The following is a 20376-nucleotide window of genomic DNA, read 5'->3' as shown; positions in this document are numbered from 1 at the left end:
AGCCAAGGAATCAAGCTAAGTAATGAAATGTGTGATTTATTGCCAAATTCTGGTTGGAGGAACATGACAGCCATTGGTTAGGTGGTTTTAGAAGAAATTTTACAAATTCATGAAGTATATTTTTCTCTACACAAAACAGAGAGAATCTATATCCCACTATTTATTGATAGAGGGCAGTTCTCCTTTTTCTTGTTTACCAGGTACATTGAGGAATGTTAATGGGAAATGGCAAGCTATTGAAGGCATAGCTTCCCCATCTATGGTCTGTAGCTATTACAAAAGTATATAAATGGAATCTGTCTTATAGATGGAATATTCCTCAGAATGTAATTTATAGAAAGGTGAAAATTTGAACAGGCTATAGCCACTAACATGTAGTTTCCAGGAAGGATTTGGCTAGACATTGTTAAATTTAGGTCAAAATCCAATTTTAAACTATTTTCAACACATTTGTGCAGAGTAAACGTACTTCCAGATAAACATGGATAGGAATGTACTATTTTACTCTAATGCAGCCAAGGTTTTACAAGAGTTACTCTGTTTCCTGAGCTAAAGGAGTCACTTTACGGGTGATGTTTTTCCTAATAAGCAGAGCAAATTCACACTGTTTTAACCATGACTTTGACTTGCATGTCTATGTGAATAACAAATGTACTACAGCTGCCAGTAATATTTGTACTAAATTTAGATCAGTTTTTTTTCCTGAAATACAGAATTAGCCACAATTAATTAAACTTGAGCTTGTGTTTGCTGTCATGTGGGTGTAATTTAGCATTTATGTTTCCCTGCTTCTGGCATTGGTATTCATTATTAACATTTTAAAAGCCAGCTGTTCAGCTGTAATGTTTGCTGATGTAACTCACTAATTTGTATATTTGCTGAAAGATCTATACAACTTTTTTCTTTCTTGCCTTAGAATTTGTAAATCAGACAGAAGATGCTGCAACAGGAGCTGCTTCAATCATGGTCAATAATGAAGGTACATATCAAGGAATAAGCTGAATTTTCTTAGATTTTAATTATGTATGATGAGACATTAATTTTGTCAAGTTTCATTTTTTAAAGATATAACTAAGGGAGTTTCCCCACATGTTGCATATCTATACCATTGAGCCCAGAAGCAAATACACATAAGCCTATATCATTAGACTTTGGATGGCATGTGTTGGGGGTTGAACAGGCCTGGCAACAGGATTACAGGACACAGCTGATAACTTGTTGTTTTTTCTCTGTCTCAAATATTTCATATGCTTTATATAGAATGACTCAAAGGAAGCAGTGTAAACTATAGATTAAGCTTTTACAAAATCCTGCAAACCCATTCATCTCTTAACTAAAGAAGGATTAGTGACAGTCTTCTCCTCATATACCCCATGATCAAATTCAGTAGCACTGTTTTCATTTTGCTGAAAATGATTACACCTGGTTATTGTGTGTTGTGAATTTTGATCAGGAATGATGAACAATTATGCCTGGAAACCCCTCTAGAACAGTGGTCACCAACTGGGGATCTGTGGACCACTGGTGGTCCGTGAGAAAATTTTGGTGGTCCGCAGAAAAATTAATTGCATTTTTTGTATTGCACTAAATCAGGGGCCCTCAAACTACAGCCCCTGGAACAGATACATGCAATGAACATTTGTGTTGCTGCAGAGAGTCTTCTCCTTCTGGGTCTTTTTGTGTGGGTCAGAGGGGGGCAGAAATTCCGACTTGGGGTCTACTTTGGCTTCCTGGTATGGGGCTTTGGGCAAAGACTGGAGGGAAGTGCTGCTGGTGGCGAAGAGCCGAAGGACCTTGTTCCAGTGAGACTGCATCATGGCCTGAAACTGGCTGACCATCTCAGCCCGCTGAGCCTCCAGGCACCTATACCTGGCCTTGCACTTCCACAGGTCTTCCCTCAGATCCAATTTGAATTGAGCTTTTTTGCCAACTCTTTCTCGTCGTGGCTGCTTAACTCCAACAACTGTTTCCTGTTGGGGCCCTAAGGAGCCTTCCCCTAAGGTGGGGAAGCGAGGAGTGGCTGGGAGGGGAGGGGCGAATAAAGGGTTTCGAGGCCCCCCTCAACGTGAGTGACATTGAGTTGGCCATGCCCACCCAGTCACATAACCACCTAGCCACGGCCACCCAGCCGGTCATTAGGCAGATCATATTAATGGTCCGCGGGATTTAAAATTATGAATTTAGTGATCCTTGAGGTCCAAAAGGTTGGTGACCCCTGCTCTAGATTATTGGACAAACATGGCCACAGAAACAAAAGAAAGATCCAGTCTAAATGAGAATAGCATTATAATGTAATTGAATGTAATTTACATTTATAATGTAATTTACATTATAATACTATATAACATAGTATTACATTACAATACTACAGCGGAGAGACAATGTCTTCAGTGGCTGAGTTTTAGAACTTCTCATATCAGTTTGTTAAAACAATTTCATAGCATGGTTCTTGGACATCACAGGGCACTGAAGCACCAGCTTATTGCTCATAGAATACCATCATTTAACTTCCTGACACTTTTCTATATGTTGAGAGCCCCTTCAACTTGGAAATCAGGGCAAGCTTGTTTCAGCTTAGCTGTGTCTTTTGCTATTAATTACTAATTGCAGTTCAAAGAAGTCAGTCTTATTTTTTCCATACACAAAGAAGCTTGTGTGCAAAAGTCTTAAGTGCAAACTGGGAGTTGCAGTGGCTGTAAAAGAGTGACAAGTGAGATTAAAGAATGAAAGTGAAGAAAGTTCGCTGGATGTAATACTAGCTTAACGAACTTGGTGGCTGATACAAATTGCAGACTAGAAGCTGGCTTTTTCCATCTTGGCATCTGGTAAACACAGAAGAGTTTTCACACACAGCTATTTCCAGAACTCAGCTTTGGGTGTTGAACTGCTGTAGGTTAATTTGCTTATTTTTTGCCACAGGGAAAAATGGTTTGGAAAGTACTTCGTAGTGTGACAATTGTAAATAATTGTCTTTGAGCTTTTTCCAGTCTGATGCTCCCTAGAAGTGTTTTGAATTCAGTTCCAAGATTCCTCCAGCCAGTATGGAATAGTAATGTGGGGACAAGTATTTCATTTGGGTTGTTTTTTTCTAGTTCTCTTTCCTATGATTTTTTTTTTCATATTTTACACTAGCCTGTCTATCCTTATCTTTAAAAATAAGAGAGAAGATTATAGAAGTAGCCCTCTAGCTTAAATTAGGAGATTATAACCCACTAATTAAAGATCAGTGCTCTAGATTCAGGCTTAATTTCTAGAATCCTGGGTATCTCAACAATTATTTATGCATACCTATATTGTTTCAGTTCTCCTATGTATCTGAAAGAATAAGTAAAGAAAAACCCATTTTGACAAAGATGTCAAATAAAAATAAATTTCACATCTATAGAACTGTGAATAATCTGACAGTAATGAATAGGGTGAGAAACTGATGAGAGTTCCAAGCTGACCAAAAGAAAATATTTTATGCAAGTAGATCATCCAACGTTCTGTCATGAAAGATTGTTGATAGCCGCTAGTTCTGAAGCTTCATGAAAACTCTGTATAAACAAATGACAAGTTTATCAATGACCATAATAACTAAAAAATGAAGTCTAGTGGATGAAAGAATATGCCTCCAACTGAAAGACCTTTGGCATAAACATTGGGGGTTAGTTACCTTCATGTGATATCTGGATGATAACTATTAAATAAAAATATTTTAAAAAACATTATAAACAATGGCAAAAAAATTGCATGCACCCTTATCATTATTGCTGACCACAAACAACATAAAAAACAATGAAACCTATAAAACATTACCTCAGAAAATTAGGAGGGGAATGAAAAATTTCAATAATGTACACATAAACCACATATCTGTTCCATGTTATATCATTTCCCCATTCATGATGACATTTAGAACTTCAAAAAGAAATTCTATGGCCTTAAGGTGACCAATTCCATCTACTTTATCTCTTGTACTATCCCTTTGATAATGCACCATTAATAGCAGTCTTTCAAAATACTACTAAATATAACTGTAGAAGATTTCAGAAAGTATGCTGACCATCCTGAGACTTTAGGTTGGCATTTTTATGTTGAGCAATCTTTCACTGAATGTATCTGGGAGGAGAAAAATGTGGGCTTTAGCCAACATTGTTTGGAAAATTAAATTCCTCTGTGAGAATGATCATTACACCATTATTCCCATCGTTGTATTTGGGGGTGGCACATTTTGAACCTAAGACACTCTGAAGTTTAATTCCAAAGGAATGTTTGCAAAGTAGAGCTTTACAATCTATAATCACATAGCTACTTATGATTTGAAAGGCCTGCTTAAGAATTTGACAGCAGCAAGTAGATGAAAAATAACTTTGAATGTTGAGCAGTTTACTCATGAATATTGTCAAGAACTACACTGTTGGCAAATGCATCTGCTGCACAATCTGCACGAGTAAGAATAAGCAAATTCATTCTAGAAGAGATATAACTCCACAAATGCCAATATACTGGGGTTTTATTTCTTGTTGCTAGAAGATTCCCTTGGGGTATACATGGTTCAGATGCCAAAGCTTAGGAAGACATTGCCATCATAATTACTTCAGCAACTGCCTTAAAAGCTTTAATCTCAACGAGTCCTTGGAGGAGAACAAATGAATCATCTTGTGCAAATTATATTCTAATACAGGTAGTTCTTGGATTATAGCTGCAATTGAGATTGGGATTGCCATTGGTAAACAATATGGTCATAAAACATGATGTCATGTGACCATATCACTTAGTGACAGCACTCTGAGGCAGTCCAGTTCCCATTGTAACCCCAAAACGTACCTCTCATTAGGCAGGAAGAGGCAGAATCTCAGGTAAAGAGTACAGATGTGCCAAGTTGAGGGATGGGGAGGCCAGTGCAGGCACCACATGAGTGGTGAGAACCTGGGAAGAGTACTGGTGCGGACTGCACATGGGCAGATGTGCTGCAGATGGGAGAAAAAGTTAAAGCAACTTACCAGAGTAACTTCTGATCTTCTCTGCCAGCTTCCCCATTGAGTTGCTTATGGGAAACCAGCAGGAAAGATTGCAAATGGCCGTCATGTGACTGCAGGTCCCTCCAATGTCATAATTTTGAGCTAGGCACATAAGTGCCTGAATCACATGACTGGGAGGGTACTGCAATGGTTGGAATATTGAGGACTGTGTAATATATCCACTTTTTCTTTAGCACCATATAATTTTGAATAGTCACTGAACAAATGGATGTAAACTGAGTATTACCTGTACTTTAAAGTCCAATTTTAGTACAATTAAGGCCATAGTGGTATTTCCCAGAGACAGTGATAAGTGGGCTGATACTGAAAAGCAGAGCGGTTGGCTGATACGGCACTGAAACCCTCTTTCCTGGTGTTATGGAGATTATAACCATACAATTACTATCAGATGGTTTTATCTACCTTAATACTGCAATTTGGAATATTACTGCTATAGAGAAGTTGGAGTTGTTGGGAGGAGTTAGCCTGGAGTCACTGTACAATTGCAAAAGGCCTAGAACAACCTATACCATATGTGATGTTTTCCCAAAATCACAGCCTTTTCTGAAGCTCTTTCCCATTTCCTGCTATAATTTAACAATACTGTGTGCATCTCACAATCATAAAATGGGACAAAACTCACTTAACCAAAGCTTTGCTTAGCAATGGATATTTCAAGCTCAGTTGTGGTCCACAGCCAAAGACTACCTGTACTTTATGTCCAACATGACACAAATCTTATATGGTTTCATAAAAAAATAAAAATCCAAATTTATGGTAGTGGTGGAACTTAAGGTATACCATCTTTTTTTAAAAGGATAACTTGCAAACATTCAGTATTTTCTTTACCACATATATTTCAAATCTTTATTGTCAGTGCACAACATACCGTATTTTTCGGAGTATAAGACGCACCTTTTCCCCCCCTAAAAGGGGTGAAAATTTAGGTGTATCTTATACACCAAATGTAGCCGCGCCCACTCACTGGCCCCCACCCTTTGGCCTCTGCCTCCCAGCAGTTACCTCCTTGTAGCAAACAGCAAGAAAAAACAGCTCCTTTCAGCTTCAGCACAACCTAATTAGCACAAGTTGATTGGATCGGCTTCCCGACTCTCAGCTGATTTGCTCTCAGCTGTTTTGCGCAGGGCTCTGCTGCTTGCTGCAAAGAGGTAAATTGCTGAAGCAGATTTTTTCCCCTTGTGCTAATCAAGCTATGATGAAAATGAAAATGAAAGTAAAGCAGGCTGTTTGCTGTAAAGATGCAAAATTGCTCAGAGGCAGAGGCAGATTTCTTTTTCTTCTTTTCCTCACCCAAAAAGGTAGGTGTGTCTTATAGTCCAGTGCGTCTTATACTCTGAAAAATACGGCATGTACAGTGAGATTGGTTGAGCTCCCTGCCTTGTTCTTTGATACTGGTTTTCAGATTTACATTCCTTATTGCATCAATCAGTCTAATTGTCAGCAAACATGGTATTTTTTGTATACAAATCTAAACTCACCTTGATTTTGAGATGCCACAAGTGCAATGAAACCTTAGTTTTATCTTGAACTTCTCACCATTTGTCTGTTTAAGCTAAGATTTCAAACATAGACAGCCCTTGAAAACCTACATGCTATTAACTTTATGGTACTGAAACAGCCTATTAAGAATCATATATGTCATGGTGTCAAGAAAATACATTTTATATTCAGCTTTAATCATTCTAAAATTTCACATTTGTTTTTAGGAGAAAACTTTATTGTAATTGTTGCGGGAGCGAATTTACTTCTGAATTCCAGTGATTTAAAAAGGGCTGCTCATGTCATCGCTGAAGCCAAAGTGATGGTCTGCCAACTCGAAATAACCCCAGCAATTTCTTTAGAAGCATTAAAAATGGCTCATACCAATGGAGGTAATCTAATAATACAGATTAATTGTTTGCTTCATTCCATGAATGGTTTCAGTAATATTCTTTTAATGTAGCTTTGTTTCAAAGTCATTTTAAACATGGTGATGCTAAGATGAGTGACCTAAATCCAAGCACTAGCGATATAATTTAATAAAACAATTGGGCCTGTGAAGAACAGTTGAAATTTCAATTGAATTGGCATGAACCTGGTACCATGTTTGAACCTTGCTCTTGTTTCTTTTTTTTTTAACCTATTGAGTACAGTTTCTGGTCAAGCCAGAGTAGCAAATAACTTCCTTAGCAGCAGAAGATGACTTAAGATCATTCAGTGAAATGGATCCTGGTTTATAAACCCTCTTTCTGTATCTGTGGTAATGCAAGATGCCTTGGGCACACCTCTTCTACTTTACCTGCTGTCAGTTGATACAAAGCTCCATTTTATCTGAAAGGAAAACATTTCTGAATTTAAAAGGAAATTTTTCAAAAATTCAGTTAGACAGAAATAAACTTTATTTCTTCTATTACCATATTCTGAGGTAATCATCCCAATTTATAAATCTAAATTCTTTGAGACAGAAATTGAGTGATTTTTTTTTTATTTTTTTTGATAAGCATAATCTCTAGAACATTTATTTCACTGGCTCATTTATTTCAGTGGTGCAGAACATCAAACAAGTATACCTAGCACTTGGGTATGCACAAAGTGGCTCATTTCATTAAAAATGATCACCATAAATCTGAATGTTAATCTGTAAAATGCTAGAAAATTCTTTGTTCTGGGTGATTGACTGATAGAAGAAAAGACACTTAATTCTCTCATTTTTCAGGGATATGTGTAAGTGACAACAACTCCAAATTCCATTGCATGAACATAAAATATATTTTCAATTAATGCAGGAGATTACCTCTTCAATAGAAGCCATATATAGAAGCCTGTCCCATATACCTGGAAACCTGTCCATCTCTGTGAAACATGTTGAATGGCCTTGTATTATGAAATCACTGTAAACCCTTTGCTAATACAGAAACAATCTTTAAAATCCTCACAGCTGGAGAGTGTTACTGGCACTTCCTTTCTTTTAGTCTGCTGATTCTTATGTTTAATGCAATAGTTTATGTTCGGAAGCACACTAGACTATGTGTGTTTAACAGATGCGCACCCAGATGCAAGGCTCAGAAGAAGAAGGGAAGTGGGGAAACAGAAGCTTGTGGCTATAAGCCTTCTTGTTCCCATACACTTGGGTTGTTTTTTTAAAACTACAGATTAATAGTCTTATGCTTGCTGAAGTACAGATAGTCCTCGACATGCAACAGTTTATTTAGTGACCATTTTGAAGTTACAACGCCACTGAAAAAAGTGACTTATGACCGTTTTTTCACATGACTATTGTAGCATGCACATGGTCACATAATCAAAATTTAGATGCTTAGCAAGTGATTCATATTTATGATGGTTGCAGTGTTCCCAGGGTCACGTGATCACCTCTTTGTAACCTTCTTACAAGCAAAATCAATGGGGAAGCCAGGTTCACTTAACAACCACCTTACTAACTTAAGGCCTACAGAACTCACTTAACAAATGTCTCACTTAGCAATGGAAATTTTGGGCTCAATTGTGGTCGTAAGTCGAGGACTACCTGTATCATTTTCCCACTAGCAGTCATTAAAGATGTCTGTAGCAGCTTTTCTGTTGCTTCTTGCTTTTGTTTTGATTGTCCTGATGCCAAAACATTGTATTAACTCTTGATATATCAATCTCATTGTAGTATATTGATAAGAGCACCATTCTGTGGGTCACTTTTTTTTTTTTTTTACATTTACTAAGTTAAAGTGAACCGTAACAATAGTGCAGTTACCAAAATGAGTTAAAGCGGCACCATGATAGATCTGGGCTTCTTAACAGATTCTAAAGAAACACATTGCTCCAGCACCAATGGAGGTAGAACCAAACTAATTACAAAGCACATTGGAGGTCAATAATTGTAGACTGTGTTTGAATAACTGCTTAGGCTCTGTTTGGTTTCAAAGCTTCCCAAGTTTAATATTTCTTTCAATCATGAGAATACTAGGTCCATTTGTTGGAAGGAAAGGGAAGCATTTCAGTACCTGGTGGTATTATTTTAATTTTAAACAAGGGGAAAGGCTTTTCCCCTAAGGCTTGGCTGAATTTGAAACAAATACAAAATACTACTTATTAGCATTTCTTGAAGACTGTATTTCTCAGAATCATAAGGTAGATTCTTGCTGTCGATTTAAATTCAGATATGCATATACAAGGTTAACTGAATTTCAACAAAGAACAAAACACAAAATTATTCCCAGATGTATTAGGACTGTGTTTTGCATTTTTCTGCTGAGAATTCTGGAACTTTATAGTTCCAGAGGCCTTCTAACATCATAGTTAGAAGGCCTCAGATTGGAGGGAAAACAATATGAACCACAGACAAATAGACATTCCTAGATTAGAAAAACCCAGAGGATAATTTTTATTCCAGTTACCTCACCTTTAAGTTCCAGGAATCTGCAAAGCTGTAAAAGGGGAGGAAACCTCTTTTCCAATAATGGACTACTGACCCAGGGAATAAGTCAATGGGAGCTTACAAGTATGGTAGGCAAAACCAAAATGCAAAATCCAAATCGCTGCAGAATTGAATAGCATGCATATCCTCAGACATCATATTCTCCGTCTTTCTGTGTCATTCCAACACTTTATGTTAAAAAGGGTTGCATTAGAATTTGAGTGTTTTCTTTTCTTTTCTTTTCTTTTTCTTTCATGGCAGAAGCATGATTATAATACTTAACCTATTCTCATGAAATCCTTAACTAATTCAATATCATTGCACTAACAGTGCTTTATAACAGCAGAAAACAGGGTATTTTGCTTAGATTGTTTATGTCAGCAAGTAATTTGTGTATCTAGGGAAAATGTAGAGCTGAAAATGCCGTAGGCATTATAACAAATAGTGTTTGTTGAACTGTAGGCATTTATATTTCAGCATTATGTGATACGACTTTTACAGAATTTTCCATTCTCTTGCAGTGAAGACTTTATTTAATCCTGCTCCAGCAATTGCTGACCTAGACTCACAGTTTTACACTTATTCTGACATCATCTGCTGCAATGAAAGCGAGGTAAATATCATTAGCGCAACTCTGAAGAAATAAAACATTGAAAGTATTATAGTACAAGTAATGAATTCAGACTGTGAACATTTTGATTTTAATTTTCATTGCATGGCTAGACCCAAAACAGAGACATTCCTGAAAGATCTCTGTCAACTGCATATTGCCCAGAGTGCCTTTTCAGAGCAGGAACAAATTAATTTTGTGCTGTCACTCTAAACCTCCTGTACATTTTGTAAGCTATTTCATTGAAAGCAACGTTTATACAAGTAGTCCTCACTTAACCACCCTAAACGGGACCAGCTATTCTGTCACTGAGCAGTGCAGCTGTTAAACGAAACATCACCTGACCACTGTGCTTAGCAACAGCAGTTCTGGCAATGCCAGTTATTGTCATTGAACAAATCTCATACATTCCTTATATGAGGACTACTTCATACCACTTCTTTTGCACCTGTGCAGCCAGGGTGGGTCTCCCTTTGCACCAACCTTCTTTCACATGCCAGCTTGGTCCTTCTTTTGGGCACTGACCAGGACCTCTTTTTCTTAACTAGCTGGATCTTTCTTTTGTAGTCGGGACTGCTGGGAACTTTCGTGCACTGGACAGGTCCTTCTTTTCTGAAAGGAGACCCTGTCTGGCACGCAAAAGAAGGACTCAGCCAATAGGGATGCTTGGCGAGGCATTCATCACCTGTCCGCCTGCAGAAATATCCACAATGCTTCCCCCATAAATGGCCAGGATAATGAGCCCAGTGGAGGGAAGGCAAGTGAAGACAACAGGTCAGATGAGGTGGAGAGGAATGGTGGCAGGGAGGAGTGGTGAAATGTAAAATTTGTTACTACTGGTTCTGTGGGCGTGGCTTGGGGGGGGTAATGTGATTGGATGGCCGTGACCAACTTTTTTTTTTCAACTTTTAAAAACTTTTTTTTACAACATTTTCGGCCAAAGAGGTTGTAAAAAAATGCTTTTAAAAGGCTCTGTCGATCCCAGCTGAGCTGCGTGATCATCAGAGGCTTTTTTTTTTTACTTTTAAAAGCATTTTTTCAGCCGAAGAAAAAATGCTTTTAAAAGTAAAAAACAAAAAAAAAAAGCCTCTGATCGCACGGCTCAGCTGGGCATGGGGGGTGGGCAGGGATTTTTGCTACCAGTTCTCCGAACTACCCCTCATCATCGCTACCGGATCAGGGGATCCAGTCCGAACTGGGAGCATTTCACCCCTGCAGGGAGGGTAGTTTAAATGTGGGCAGGCCTGAATTTTGTTCATGTGTTTGTAAGTACTTTCATTTAGTGCCATCATAACTTAAACAGTTGCTGAATGAATGGTTGTTAAGCAAAGGGTATTTGTAGTGAGCTGCTGTGTGTTAGAAATCTATGTCTTGCCTCCATACTGTTTTCTCAAGTCCAGACAAGAAATTCATATCCAATTCTAGCTCCTATAGCTTCTGTGAATGGAGAAGTGCTTTGGGTATGCTCTGTTGATGATACAAACAACAAATTACATTTTTAAATGAAAAGAAGCCGAACTTTCCTAGTGTTTATGTCTAGTCTTCACACAAACCCAATTGGAAAGCTTTTGAACTTTTTAAAACTTTTATTTACACAGCTTTGTTGTTCAAACAGATTCAATGGTAATTTCAAGCAGAACTAGGCATTTACCATAAGGGTCTTCCATATATTGCTGTTTCTGTTGAAAGAGGAATAGTTTGCCGCACAGCCAGGCCTCACGTATCTAAAATGTTCTGAAGGCAAAATGTATTTATATTGAAATAAATGTATTTTATTCATATAAAATAGGGGTAGGGTGGGGAAAAGAACTGCCTTGCCACTCATCCTTTTCAAATATTTGTAAAAATATCATTCAGAGTGTGTCAAAACTAGTTTTCTAGTTGAAAAGAAATAGAAATGTGTGCCCCATTATCAGTGCAAAGTGTAACGTTTCTGACAGGTGTTCTACTAAATTAGTGCAATATAAAAGAAAATGTCCATTTTTGATTGGCTGATAAGAGAACTCCCCATCTAATGACATGAGTATTATTTATTTTATCCACACCAGCCCCGTATAATCAGTTTGTGACATTCTGAATCCTTGAAAGCATCAACTCTTGAAAATACTTTCATGGGAGGAATATCACATCAATATTAGATAAAATACATGCTTCATAGTGTTGGTCTGCTGAGTATTGTCAGTGCTTTGACAACCACAGATACTCTGTATTCTAACACATTTTGTTCTTTACACATTTTTGTGCTAGGATGAAGGAACGCTAGAGGTTGGATATCAATGGCCTATCTACCCACAAGGGATATTTCACATGCTCTGCCTTTTAGATATGTTTAATTTATTGCTTTAACAATAACCTTTATTTTTGCGGTTTTAATTCTCCATACACAGTTCATGCAAATGTATATTGCATGTTTATCAGGTCCTGACTTTTTTTGCTTAGCTTGTCATTTGTTTGGGGTTTGTTTTTTTTTTTCTCCTTTTTCCCAGAAATGATCAAGCCTGTTGAAACTAGCTTGTTAATTCACTGTGCACCAGATGTAGCACAACTTAATCCCTGAGGTTTGCCCAGGAATGTGCTGGTTCTCTTTCTCCTTAATACTTTTAATGAAAGAAATGTAAAATAAGTAAATCAAATTTAGGGCCTGTGTGAAAGCCAAACTTCAGGCTATGCGTTCCTAAATAATTTTAAACTGCAAGGAAAATTGTTACATCATCATTTTTTTTTCCTTTTCACAGTACAGTTAGTTCTTGACTTACAACAGTTCATTTAATGACCATTCGAAGTTACAACAGCATTGAAAAAAAGTGACTTATGACTGTTTTTCACACTTACTACCATTGCAGCATCTCCGTGGCAACTGGTTCGTATTTATGACGGTTGCAGTGTCCCAGGATCATGTGATCATCTTTTGTGAACTTCTGACAAAGTCAATGGGGAAGCTAGATTCACTTAACAACTGTGTTACTAATTTAATAATTGCAGTGATTCGCTTAACAACTGTGGCAAGAAAAGTCGTAAAATTGGGCAAAACTCACTTAACAAATTTCTCAATTAGTAACATAAATTCTGGGCTCAGTTGTGGTCATAAGTCGAGGACTATCTGTAGTACAGTGTGAGGGAAAATATAAGTTTGTGTACTCTAAAGGTATTCAATCTCATAATTAAAAAGCAACATGGAGGGTGGATGGATACATGTCTGGGTTTAACAGACAATAAAACACATTTCTCTTATTCATATAAAATGTGAATGTAAATACTACTTAAAGAGAGGCGAATTCATTTGATTCATATTTTAATATTTACAAAACTTGGTTATTCTTGAGGACATGCACTCTTCCAAATGTCATGTCACACTTATCCAGAATGTGCAAAAGCCATATATTAGACAAAACTGCCTCCAGAAATACATACATTAGGAAAACAATTGGCAAAAGGCCTATGTTAGGAGAAAACTGTTGCAAAATTAGAAGTCCATAAAATATGCTTGAATAAGTATTTTTGTGAGGAAGTTTTGAAAGGAGGATGTGCACACAAATGCAGAAATGCGAGAGAACAAATATTTGTTAGATTTATACCTTGCCTTTCATTCAGGAGCTCAGGATAGCATTCATTGCTCTCCTTCCTTTTTTTCCTACAGCCACAATCCTGTGAGGTTGGCTAGACTAGATTGAGAGTGACTGATTCAAAGTCATCAAGTTGAGCTGCTTGAAGAAATTGAAATATTACATAAAACAATTTTGGGCATTCTGTTAAACCAGAAGTATGAAACTATTTAATCATGGCTCATGATCCAGAATATACAACACAGCTTCTAAATACTGAATAAACCATACATATTTGGTTCAGATGTAAAGAATAATTTAATGTACACCATACTTTTCGGACTATGAGACACCCTTTCCCCTCCCTAAAAGAGGGTGGAAATCAGGGGTGAAATGCTACCGGATCAGACCGGATCAGCCGATCCGGTAGCGAGGATGGCTGGTAGTTGGGAGAACCGGTAGCAATAGCAGCTGGAGGCTTTGCCCACCCGCCCTATTCCGTAGAGTCGGGGAATGCACCATTCCCCGACTCCGGTCTTGCTGCGGAGCCGCTGCCTGCTCGCCCTTCGCCACGCGGTGTATTCTACTGCTCACCTTTCTCCCGTGGCTGGCTGTCAGGGAAGGCAAGTGCTTGAAAGTTACCGGAGTCGCTCTCCTTGAATGAGCCACCACCATCACCGCTCTGGTCCATGCGCCGGCTGTGCAAGCACACACTGCTTATTTAATTCACTCATCAGCGACAGGTTGGGTGTGTTCTTGCGCAGCCAGCGACCAGGGCAGCGATGGTGGTGGCTCATTCAAGAAAGAGAGTGAGCAACTCCGGTAATTTTCCGGCGCTTGCCTTTCCTGACAGCCAGCCACGGGAGAAAGGTAAGGACACTTGGCGATGAGAGAGGGGGCAGCAGCTCTGGGGTAAGGCTGGTATCAGGGAATGGTGCATTCCCTGACCTGGTTGAGGCAGGCGGCGACCAGGCGGCGGCTCCAGGGCCCCAAGGAATGGAGCATCCCTGGCCCCCGACCCAAAGCAAAGAGAGAGCGGGTGACGAGTGTGTGGCAGAATAGAAATTTAAAGTTTTCCTACTGGGTTCTGTGGGCGTGGCTTGGTGGTGGGGTCTTGTGACTGAGTGGGCATGGCTGTGAGTGACATCGAGTTGGCCATGCCCACTCACAGGACACCCCTCCACCAAGCCATGCCCACAGAACCAATAGGGAAAAATTTTAGATTTCACTCGTGGAAATGTTGGTGCGTCTTATACACCAAATACAGCCATTCTTGACCTCCTGAAACCCTGCCCTGTGAGTCCCGTTTTTGCGAAAAACAGGCCCATTTTTTGCAAAAACGGGGCCTGCAGAGGGTTTGGGTGGCCTGCAGAGTGCTCCTGTGGGCTGGGGAGAGCATAAACGCAACACCTGGGGGATTCGGGAGGCCAAAAATGGGCCCATTTTTTGCAAAAACGGGCCCATTTTTGGCCTCTTAAACCCCCCACACGTTGCATTTTTGTCCTCCCCAGCCCACAGGAGCACTCTGCAGGCCTTCCAAACCCTCTGCAGGCCCTGTTTTTATGAAAAACGGGCCCGTTTTTGGCCTCCCAAACGCCCAACGCGTCATATTTTTGCCCTCCCTAGCCCCCAGGAACACTCCCTCCTCTTTGTGGCAGCCTCTCAAATACTGGAATTCTTTGCACTTTTTCCATAGTCTTGGCATCTTTTTTTGTAATATGGTGACCAAAACTGGTGTAGCCTTATTAAGACTTTATAAAGCAGTACTAATACTTCACCTGATTATGATTCTATGTTTATACAACCGAGGATTCTATTAGCTTTTTTGGCGCCGGCTGCACACTGCTGGCTCATGTTTGAGTGATCATTCACTGGTACTCCAAGGTCCCTCTCACCATTACTGTTTTTGCGCCAGGTTTTGCCTAATCCTTACTTATAACGGCAATGTCCTCTTTAAAGAAGAGGACTTAATTATTATTAATTATTATTTTGAAGATTTAGCAATCAAATATTTACATGGCAGTATGGGTAAACAAAGAATTAATTTCAGTGTAGCTCGTTCCAGGTTTAAGCCAATGTCTGCATTTTCAGTTTAAGTGGTTGGTTTGCAGTGATAGCATTGCATTGCCAGAAATGTTATTTGGAATCTTACATAGATTAGCTTATTTCTTTAAACATTTGTTCATTTCCCTTTAAATGTTTTATGGGGAGTTAAACTATTTTTAAAAAATTCTGCTAGGCCTCCTGCTATTGTGTTTTATTTGCCTTTTTTAAAAGCAGCCGTTAGTTGTTTCCTTCAATTGTACATTTTTGTTAATTAAAAATTAAAGGGAGGAACTTTCCAACACAACCAGAAGTTTTATATTGAGTTTCACAATTGAGACCTAGTCATACATTTTAACTTTTGGCATGCATCAACTGTCTGGTATCTGCTACCCTTGCAGGAAAGTGTCTCTCAAATTGTTCCATGATGTCCTGATTTACCCCCGTTCTTTCAGTTGCTGCATGTAGCTGGAGGCATTTCTCTGCAGAATGCAGATACAGCAAAAATTCCTAAAACAGTGATATTTTGATAACTCCACAACCACAGATGTATGTGACAACATGTAAGGAGAGACAAACAAACATTGATCAAGAACTTTGGGTACTCTCTGTGCTTAAAGAAACATCAACATAGGGCATTGCATATTTTACGGATGCTTTAGAATATGGTTCAGAACTTTGTGCAATACAAGTTCTGTGACTTACTTGTTAAAGCAGCCAAATTTTTTTTCAGGTTTCTACAGCAGACAGGAAAAAAAAAATAGACCCAGCTGCTTTAATTAATTGATTCACTAGTCAGTCTTTTCAGGATCCTGCAGAATTAGTTTAATTTAGCTTACTTTAAACTAGTGGAAGAGAGGAGTTCTGAGGCATTTATTCCTTATCATTTTTAAAGCATGCATAGCTTTGGTATCTGCTATGTATCTTACTTTCTTCTTTGTGTTCATTGTGATATTAATTATATGTGTTCTGCTTGGGTTTTTTTTTTTTTTAATTTTGAGAATTTTCAGGATCAGTGCTACAGAATTTTATTTTTTTTTTAGATGAGGTAATTTTTTTAGAATACAGATAATCCTCTACCTAAAACCACAATTGAGCCCAACATTTATCTTCCTAACTGAAACAGTTGTTAAGTGAGTTTTATCCCATTTTACAGCCTTTCTTGCCACAGGTGTTAAGTTAGTAGCATGGTTAGTAAGTGAATCTGGTTTCCCCATTGATTTTGCTTGTCAGAAAGTCACATCCTGACCCCAGGATACTGCAACCATTCTAAATATGAGTCAATTGCCAAGCATCCTAATTTTGATCACATGATCATGGGGATGCTGCAATGGTCATAAGTGTGCAAAACAGTCATAGGTCACTTTTTCCATGCCTTTCTAACTTTGGTCACTAAATAAACTATTATGAGTCAAGGATTACCTGTACTAGACTTGCATTGTATTTAAAAGCAGACATTGAAAGCACAAATGTCTCAACAGATCAAATTCCCAAAGAATTGTTTAGACCCCTTCAAAACAACACCCTTTTGGTCAGATAATTCAGTACAGAAAAGTTTCTTGCTACCTCTACACACTCAAAACTTCCCTTTTAAACATACATTCTCACCCATCCCCAGATACAGGTAGTCCAATGGTAATTGGGACCAGAATTTCCATTGTTAAGCCAATGTAGTCATAAAATACAATATCACTTAACTGCATTGCTTAGTGATGGAAATCTCAACACTTCCCATTGTCTTCTTTAAGCAAAGGTTCTGGGTCATTAATCAAGTCCCAGAAGCCTTTGTAAAGCAGCCTGGTAGACAGATAAACCATGGAATATGGCGGGACTGGGAGTTGTAACTGCCAGGCAAATGAAGGTGCACAAACAGCCTGTGTGAGCATGGCAGGGCCAGAGTGCAAGCAATTTACTAAAACAGCTTGCAACATTCTCTGATGGGTTCCCAATCGATTTTACTGAAGGTAAGCCGGAAAGTAAGCTTCCAGATGGTGATCACATGACTATGGGATGCTTCAACTATCATGTGAGCCAGCTTCCAATGTTCGCATGAGTGCAACGGTGTTATAATGAATGGAATTTCGAGGACCAGTTGCAAGTCTCCTTTTTTTAGCACCACTGTAATTTTGAACTGAATGAATAATCATTAAGTGAGGACTCTCTGTATAGACTCAAATGGGTAATAAGTCATGCTATTCCCATATATACTTTCCCCTGGAATTGGAATAATAGCACACTTAATTTATATTATTAACTAATTTGTATTTGTGAACCATTCCCAAGACTCACCCTTTAAGTCAGAAGCAACATACTGTTTTCCATGATTTTTTAGAGTACAGCTTTGTACAACTGCCTCCAAGAAAATTGGCAGGAAGGGTGGGGAAAAAATTACCTCCACTTGTGACACATGAGATAAAGAAAAACCCCCAAGGATGGTTTTCCCAGAAGCTGCTGTTCAAAGCAGCCCATTAGGCAAAGCAGGGTTAAAACTCTTACCTCTCTTGATTGAGAGCCTTGTAATAGAATTCTTTGAGAATCCCAATTATAGAAGTTTAACAGCTTCATAATAATGCCATTGTATTATCTACATCTAAAAATATAGCCTGTTATCATATCACAAATGTGCTTTCATTCACTAAATGGAAAGCTTCACTTTGTCAAAACTTTGCCAAATGTACATGTTCATATTAACATTATGAAACTTACCTAAATTGATTCTTACCATGAACCTGAGTTGGTCAGTGTCATGAAAGTAATAATGACTTATTCATCAGTACGCCAAGGAGGGCCCAAGGAATTACTTGGGAATTTGCCCTATGGAACCAATTGGGAAATCCACCAATCCATGCCCATTTCTAAATACATTGGTTAGCAAGTCCAGTAGTCCTTAATCCAGAGGAAACAAAATTCTGAAACTTTTATTTTTCAATTGCAATTAGGCATGCCTGCTCTCTCTCTAACTATTTGATACTAAAAAATATTTATATATTTACTTGGTAGAATTGATCGTTGAACAGCTTTATCATTTTAATATGGTTTTTGTAGATGCTGTTGCTATTGAGCTACATTTTGCTTGCTTGCTTAAATATTTGGCTTTAATGTTCCCTTCAAGGCAGAAATTCTAACAGGAATTGCAGTTGGTAATGCTGGAGATGCTGGACAAGTTGGATTTAAATTGTTAGAGAGAGGCTGTAGGACTGTCATCATAACTTTGGGACCAGAAGGTTGTGTGGTAGTCTCCAAAGAGGAACCAACCCCAAATCATATTCCTGTCAGGAAGATCTCTGCTGTAGATACCACGGTATGTATTATATTTTAAGTCTCATTTTTGACTATTCACTTGAGCACTAAAAATCCTCAATAAATGAAATCTTCGGGTGATATCACATGGCTGCTTTTCTGTGGCTTTCTCCAGCTAAGACCCTTCCCCCTGGTGATCCACAAAGCCCCCACCATCTACACCATCTTTTGTAAGGCCATCAGGACCTGGCTTTTTACCCAGGTTCTGGGGTAGAATGAGTACATCTGGAGTTTGTTGAGGGGGAAGGTATTGTGGAGGAATGTTTGAGGTGCTGGGATTTGGATTTATGGTTTTTATTGTTCTGAGTTTTATTGTTCTGAGTTGTGTTTTAAATCGGTGACCTTACAAATCTTTTTTAAAAAAATAAATAAATAATATCAAACTGTTGCCATCCAGCCTATTATACAATGAATGTGAGTTCGCCCAAGGATTTTAGGCTGGTGTTCTTTCAATAGGTCAGAGAGCAGCATGTACCGATGATGTTATTTTAGGCTTCCTTCATCTTTCTGTCTCTTCTGTATTGCAACAGCAATGTTCTTATTACTTATGCAAGATGGCGACATAATCCCTCAGCACCTTCACTTCAGCCACCTACTCTCCTGTCTGGAAAAAGAAGGGAGACGCCCAGTAGTTTTCTGACTCCCCCAAATTGAATAACTGGTTGTGTCCTCACATGCCTGAGGTGTATGTGCTGGCAGAACCTAAGACTTTATAGAGCTTAAGAAGAATCTGGTACTCAACTTCCACAGGGCATAGTTAAAAGTCAGAAGCAGTGTGCCATGCCAAATTAATTTTCTTGTGATTTATACGGCCATTAACTTGAGCAGTCTTAAACTGGAGAACTTGGGGTTCTCTGTCCTCCCATTGCTTTTCCTGTTTATAATCAAGTTCTGACTGAAGAGTGGAATGTTATAATTATTAGTAACAACCCTAAAGAAGGACAGTAGTTATGTTCCTGATAGCAGGTTTATCTCACTCACATTTACTATGCTGGGACATCTTGTACTGTTTTTTCCCCCCCCTGATATAAATGCAGAACATTTCTGGTGATGTTGCTGAGAGCACTCCATGTACCAGCTATACATTTTAGGTGCCTGATGTCATGAATTGTAGCTTGTGTTTTTCTCCAGAAGTTGTAACTTTTTGTTAGAGGCTAAGCACAGTGCTGTACCTAAACAAGAAACTGGTTTAATTCACAGGAAAGGAGATTTGATCAGAAGTAAACAAATCTGTGTTGATATTGTTTAATTGTACATCAGTTTGTGGACAAGTAGGTAAAATACAAAGAGACTGGCCAGTATTTTCTGTTCAGAGTCTGAAATGACGTTTTTCTCAGGAAAACAGCCTTAACCCCGAAATGCCCAAAAGCAGACCTTAACAGCAGGATCTGCCGAACCTAAGGACATAGAATCCATGCAGCACTGTTTATAGGTTTTTTTTGAGCATTTTCTGTCAGAAATTGTCAACTT

General features: G+C 38.6%; 1 protein-coding gene across 6 annotated transcripts in view; it reads left to right on the top strand.

The window, feature by feature from the left end:
* RBKS (ribokinase) overlaps window positions 1–20376 on the top strand; it is a 67098-nt gene that overhangs the window by 32207 nt on the left and 14515 nt on the right. For all 6 annotated transcript variants that reach the window (XM_034427995.3, XM_060692453.2, XM_034427997.3 and 3 more), the window contains exons 4-7: window positions 917–979; window positions 6731–6895; window positions 9933–10024; window positions 18719–18907. In XM_034427995.3, coding sequence (XP_034283886.1) covers window positions 917–979; window positions 6731–6895; window positions 9933–10024; window positions 18719–18907 — 509 coding nt within the window. The remainder of the gene's footprint in view (window positions 1–916; window positions 980–6730; window positions 6896–9932; window positions 10025–18718; window positions 18908–20376) is intronic.

This window comes from Pantherophis guttatus, chromosome 1, assembly GCF_059756535.1.
Source record: "Pantherophis guttatus breed Tessera chromosome 1, ASM5975653v1, whole genome shotgun sequence".
In the NCBI taxonomy this organism is placed as follows: Eukaryota; Metazoa; Chordata; class Lepidosauria; order Squamata; family Colubridae; genus Pantherophis; species Pantherophis guttatus.
The sequence above is the reverse complement of the archived record's forward strand: the minus strand, read 5'-3'. Positions and strand labels throughout refer to the sequence as shown.